Here is a 6,457-nt window from a genome sequence, read left to right as displayed (position 1 = left end):
CAAGACACCAGTGATTGACTTAGACAAGTCAGGATTTGCAGTCTTAAGACAATCACTAGAACTCTGCACAGGAATGGGCTGTGACGTTACAGGCTAAGAAAAATTGCACTTTTGCAGAAGAACTGTGGGGATGCTTCAGTGTGTCTGAAACTGGGAATCTTGTCAAGATGGAAGGAATCATGAAAGCAGAAGCATATGTGAAATATTTGAAAGAAAAACCTCAAGTAGTCAGCAGCAAAACTGAGTGATTGTATGCTTTGTCTTCCATCAAAACAGTGACCTTAAACATATATCGCTTCTGGTAAAGAACTAAAGACCAAATTAAACTGACATAAATCTGTGTGGTGAACTGAAGAGCATGGTCCACGTCATCAAATTGATCATCAAATCTGGAGAAGCTTGAGAGATTTGGCAAAGAAGAATGAACTGGGGTTACTCGAGAGGTGTGTTTGAGACATGAAAACAACACCTAACAACAGCAAAAAGGATACACAAATAAAGATTAACATCATTTGGGCAAATAATTTTGACCATTGTAGTTTTAGTGGAATAATTTTGTTTCTGTGCACAAAGTTAAACAATGTAACCATCAAAAATAAAACTAGGATGTTTGGCACTTGGGAAATACTTTGAAAAAATGTATAGGTGGGCTAATAATTCTATCCTCATCTGTAAAGTAGGCCCGTGTCTCTCTAGCACATAGGGGTGAAAAAAAAAGATCTGTCTATTTTCCAAGTTCACAGCGTACTCGCACGGCAAGGTGTCCTTTAGAAAAAGCACGTGAAGAAAGAAACAGCTTGACTCAAACAGGTTTTGTGTTGGAGTGAGAAGGAGCTCAGCTGGACTTCTTGAAGCAACCTGCTAGAGAAAGGCAAATAAAAAGGCAAGTGAAATACTATACTATGAGATTAAAAACAAGGACAGGGAAAAGTGTTGATTTAAAGAGATGTTCAAAGGTCAGCGCTTGTTATTTTCTTGCGTTATTTTATTCCAGCAGTAACATTATGTAATGCTATCAGGCCAATGATTGACTGAGTTCCTGTCTGAGCTGTGTTCTTTCTCTTTTCATGTCCAGCTTCAGCAGATTAAGTTATCCAGCAGGCTCTCATGTGATAATGATTACCTTTTAATTATGCGCCTATGGCTACTCTCTGAATCTGCAGGGAAACCCCGGCACTGGACAGAAAGATTCTTAAGAGGGTCTGGTGAGTTTACTCTCTCTTACGCTTGTTTATGTATTTTTTCTTTTTACAAAACGAATGCTGCTGTTATCAGGGGAACGTTTGGGAACTTTCCTGTTTTTTCCCAGTTGTGGAAAAATACTTTGTTGACAGTGACATTGTAGTAGTAGCAACAATTTTCTGTTGTAACTATGTGAAGTCAGTGGAGTAGAAAGCACCAGAGAGAATGATCTCAGAGATAAAACAAGGCTAGTACATGAACTTTGTGTTGTTGGCACAATCTATCTATCTATACTGTATATGTATATGAATAAAAGATCCAGTCCATTTATCTGCTGTTTTTTATTGTAATATATCCATATCTGTCATTTTTATTGTACATTATTGCAATATATATATATATATATATATATATATATATATATATATATATATATACTTTGACTGAGCACATTTTAACCCCAGTGTGTAACACGCAATATATAAAATACACAAGACATCCTAGGTTCAATATTTTTGTTGTAAAAATAAAAATTCAAGTATGAATTCAGAGGTTTGATGCGGTCTATGGATTTTTCCCCTCCTGAAAGGTCCACACCCCCCAGGCAATCTAATACTTGTGTTACCTAGACTCCCGAGCTGAGAAAAGCTGTCCCAAAGGGGGTGTTCAGCTTACAAGCCCGAGTTTCATTACTCAGCAGTATCTTTTTTCCCCACGGCAGCTATTGACCCAAATGTTTCTTTAGGACAGTTTTCAAAGCAAAAAAAAAAAAGAAAAAAGAAGAAAGAGTTGTTGTTTAATCCTTCAGCCATGTGCTGCTGCTGTAGAGCCTGTACTTTGCAGTTTTGGTAAAAAAAAAAAAAAAAAAAAAATCACGTGTTTGCATTATAAATAGTAGTCACAAGCTGTTTAAAAATGTAATTACTGTGAGGTTGAGGGAGAATAAAGAAGCCATTGAAAAAGCTGCCTGAGGAGGTTTTTTTTTTGAGGATTAAACACAGTTGTTGTGCTCTATAAAACTGCAGCATGTCATGGTTCTTTCTGCCTGCAAAATCAGTTTTTTCTTTTTGGCGTTGGAATATTGTTGTTACTGCTTTTGATAGCACATTAGCCTCCGACATGTCTCTGTGGAATACTTTCATCTGAATGTTCACTTTGGATTATTGTGTTCGTGAATGGTTTGCTCCTCATTCTCACACGAGTTCTAGGAATGTGGCCGAACAATGTGGTGTGTGGTTAAGCCGGATGACCACACTTCATTGTTCTTATATTTCGAGAGTCAAGCTCTTATCAGCATGGTATTTGCACATTTGCGAGTTCAGGCCTTGCATTTCCAGCGCCTGGATGGGATGTACTATATACCAAATTTCACGGTGAGTTCCAGGATCTTGATGATGTCTGACTGCAGTGTTTCCATGCATGAAATGAAGGAGGTTTATGTTCCTTTTCCCCAAACATAATAGATGGTACTTAAATGGTTTCACTGAGTTGCAGCGTGTTCCGGGTTTGAATCTCCTGGTTCTCATTTGTTTGGACTTTGTTTGACTTCAGCTTCACCCATTGCCGGTGTGTGTTTCCTGTAGTTGCTCCACAGTCCAAAGACATGTAAGAGTCACTAGCTGTAGGTATGATGCGGACCCTGGGACCTAGGGCTATGGAAGAAAGAGGACACTGATCTGCAAGTCTCTTTGTTTTTATAGAATCATTACCTTTATGTGTCTGTGAAGGTTCTCAGTCATCCAGGTCATCGTAGTCAAAGGAGCTTGCAAAGAAAAGCGTCTGGACTTCTTTAAGTTACTTGAAGACCTTTATGTCAAAAAACAAAATTATTTCTCCTAATTGTGACCTCATATTCTTATAGTTATGACCTAGTGTATCAGAACTTTTTGTTTCATCAGGAGGGCTCATAACAGCGATTTCGTGTCTTGTAATTATGACTTTCTGTTGCATAATATTGAAATCCTTATTTGAATTGAATGTACTATGTGACAAATAAGAGTCACAACATAGTCATGCTTTTACAATGCCTTTTTAGTATTATCACTTTATAATCTTTATAAATAGATTCTGAATATGAATATACTAGGGCAGCGGTCCCCAACCTTTTTTGCGCCACGGACCGGTTTATGCCCGATAATATTTTCATGGACCGGCCTTTAAGGTGTTGCGGATAAATACAACAAAATAAAACTAGTACCGGTACCGAAAAAAAGAAGATTTATTCATAACACATGTGAAAAGACCAAGGAAAACCGAGTTAACGATAAAAATGATAACAAAATAACGCTGGAAACCGATAAAAACCCTGAAAACTATACATTTCACACCTGAGCCTCAACTCTCGCGGCCCGGTACCAAACGACTCACGGACCGGTACCGGTCCGAGGCCCGGGGGTTGGGGACCGCTGTACTAGGGGGTTAGGGTTAATACAATGAGTATAAAAAAAAAGAGTTTGCAAGAAGTCAGATGTAGCTCTGGGCCCTTAGAAGAGATCAAATAAACCAGATCAAACTGAAGGCCAACATAGGATAACAATGTAACATGACTAACCAACTACTTAATAGACCCAAATCTAAAGTACCCAAAACTGACCTAGAAAAGCAAGAGACACAGGGGAGCTAACAAATTATCTAATAAATGAGCAAACCCCCCAATTGGTTCACTAGTGATTTGAATGCTGAATAAAAATATAAAATAGCCAGTGCACCTGCTATCCCACAGCGTACAGGAGTTGGGCGCATTTTACCGACTGTGTCCGATTCGAATGCAGAGAAGTGAACTTGGTGATTGAAGACCTGAATTTCACTGCTTTGAACTTTGAACTTCAAAGTGTCAAACATGTGGATGCAGTTAGAAGTCAGACTTTAAACACCTGTAATCACATCTATGAGTGATGCCACCAGTTCCTGGAGTACACCTGTGCTTCACTGCAGCAAAATGAAAAATGAAGCTGCTTGTGCCACGATACAGTTGTGCAGTGTTTTATGCGGTTGTTGAGTTTACTGTAGAATATAATTTTGGTGGTATGTTTGTACATTTGTTGTGTATTTCACAGCCCTTGTTCTTCCCCATAAATTCTTTATTTAAAATCGATTCATACTGTGGAGCAGCTTGCTGGTTAATACACCTTTTAATGAAGAAAAATGTGTTTCATCTAAACCCCCACCCCCCTTTTTTGAGGAAGAGTTCTTTCTGTAAGTTAATCAAGCGTAATAAATTGTTATCACCATCCTCATGAAACTGTTCATGCTCTTATTAAGACAGGACAGTAGAGAGACCAGTCATTGCCGTCTGTGTGTCTCAGTTATGCAGTAATACCAGCTAATACACATGCAGCGTATTTGTTCTTTTATCTGCAGTGTGGCTGATCTCAGATATGGAGAGGGAGGGAAGAACTCAAGGTTAATCATTTCTCAGTTCTGTTATCACAGTTATGTCTGGGAAATGTTTGGGGAGTATTCTCTTTGTATGCACTGGATACGTTGGCTGAATGCTGGGTGAGTATATGCCCACAGTCATACTTTTTGTTAAAAACTTTGTACCATTTCTGACTTACATGTATCCACGGTGGGCTTTGATATTTTGACTATATTCACAACACCATGGCTTGTGTTGTTTTACCAAACTTTGTTTAACAGAGCTGAACAAGTCCAGTAAAGTTGTCCTTGTCGAGTCATCTTTGCTAAATTGCTACATTGCAGTGTGTTATTGTGCAAAGAAAAGGGCTTTTTAGTCACTTTTCTGTTATATATAAGACAGCATAACTTTATTTATTGACAACAGTTGTTTTTTTTTTTATCTGGGTATAGGATGTACTACATACAAAAATCGTGGAGCAAGGTGCATATCTTTGAAAGCCACTTTTCAACACTACATGGGGTCTGGGTTTTATAAGCCGGAGAAAGATTTTGCTTTGATGAGGTGGTGTTTCACCTACAGCACTGCACTAATTGAGAGTTATGGTGTAGAATCTCAGACTAACACCCTAACAATCACACTGCTAAGGGTCACTATGTAGATATGTTTTTGCTTGTTATCTGCTGGGTGGCTTCCAACACTGCAGAACATCATTAAAAAGCAAACAGTTTGAAGTCCTTGTATAAACTGTTTCAACCAACTAAAAACGTCTTCTGAAACAAGGCGGACTCGTTTGATGCTTGAACGAGCACATTTCCCATTGCAGATATAGTCACCTCATGAATTTTGTCTTATGCCTGATGAAACTTTCAAGCGTTAGCCTTCACAGCCATTTATTGTTGAAGAAATACACCGTAAAACATAAATCATCCACTCAGGCTGGCAATAAAATTAATCACATTTATTACTTTATAGCTTCTAATTTGACCTCCTGATCAAACAGCTGATTTAATTAAAAAGTTGCAGTGATCCTTTGCGTAAAATTAGGAAGGTAAAACAAGAACAATCTGATTTGTCACACGTCTTCTTAAGAATTCAATCCACAGCTGTGGGTTTTGATCTGGCTCCCTGTGACTCAGAGTCCTGCTGGCTTTCATTTGCATCCAGTCAGAGACTAATTTAATTTTCAGAAACTGTCTGAATGCAAAATGTAATTAACCTTGAAGTCAGAGAGGACTGCTATACAATATCAACTCCTATCAGTACTGCATGAATTACTTCTTTCTGGTTTTGTCTTTGGTTTGTTCAGAATCCCAAAAAAGCTTAATAAAAAGCACAGTTCTCTTTCTTCCCCTTTCACCACCGTGTAACCTGTGGTGGATAAAACTTCCTGTAATTTTTTATTTAACCCTACCAGTTTTCCACTGCCCAGTGATTGCGTGCTGCTGTTCTAATAACCACTAGGTGGCAGACTGAGTCTTTGATCAGTCGGCTGGTCTAGCAGTAGAAAACGACATTAAAGTGTACTTTAAATCAAGACCAGTATTCCCCCTGTTGTTGAGCAACTGGGTAAAATCCCCTCAAAACTTCAAGCTGGGGGTAACATTTCACACTTTTGCAAGCGAGGAAGCCAGTTTGCTTTCTGGCTTGGAAAGATGTTCTTCTGCATGTCCGTACAAAGAGGTCATTTCCTTTTCAGCACGTTTCACTTAGTTTTCGGTTCCTCCTCATCCTCGTTGTGAAATGTGTCCCGTCTCCTTTCCATATAGACAACGTATCTCACGTGATATAACATGGCCTTCTCATTTAAGGTCGCTGACACGTGAACATGGACGAACAAAAGGATGATCAGATTGACCAAGATGACAGCACTAACAACTCTGAAAAGAAGGTTAGTCAGATTAAGGCACTGATTCT

The 6,457-nt window shown here is 38.7% G+C and overlaps 1 protein-coding gene across 4 annotated transcripts in view; it reads left to right on the top strand.

Moving 5' to 3' along the window:
* The first annotated feature begins 860 nt into the window (after positions 1 to 860).
* Positions 861 to 6,457, top strand: part of slc2a9l2 (solute carrier family 2 member 9, like 2) — a 109,761-nt gene continuing 104,164 nt past the window's right edge. Inside the window, exons 1-3 of one of the 4 annotated variants that reach the window (XM_084927810.1) lie at positions 861 to 956; positions 1,076 to 1,205; positions 6,352 to 6,431. In XM_084927810.1, coding sequence (XP_084783936.1) covers positions 6,369 to 6,431 — 63 coding nt within the window. In that variant the 5' untranslated portion in view covers positions 861 to 956; positions 1,076 to 1,205; positions 6,352 to 6,368. Of the gene's footprint in view, positions 957 to 1,018; positions 1,206 to 2,108; positions 2,556 to 4,411; positions 4,681 to 6,351; positions 6,432 to 6,457 lie in introns of those variants that run through there. The other 3 variants (XM_084927811.1, XM_084927813.1, XM_084927814.1) reach the window with 3 other exon arrangements.

Source organism: Perissodus microlepis, chromosome 5, assembly GCF_051167445.1.
Source record: "Perissodus microlepis isolate ML-2025 ecotype Zambia chromosome 5, ASM5116744v1, whole genome shotgun sequence".
Lineage (NCBI taxonomy): Eukaryota > Metazoa > Chordata > Actinopteri > Cichliformes > Cichlidae > Perissodus > Perissodus microlepis.
The sequence above is the reverse complement of the archived record's forward strand: the minus strand, read 5'-3'. Positions and strand labels throughout refer to the sequence as shown.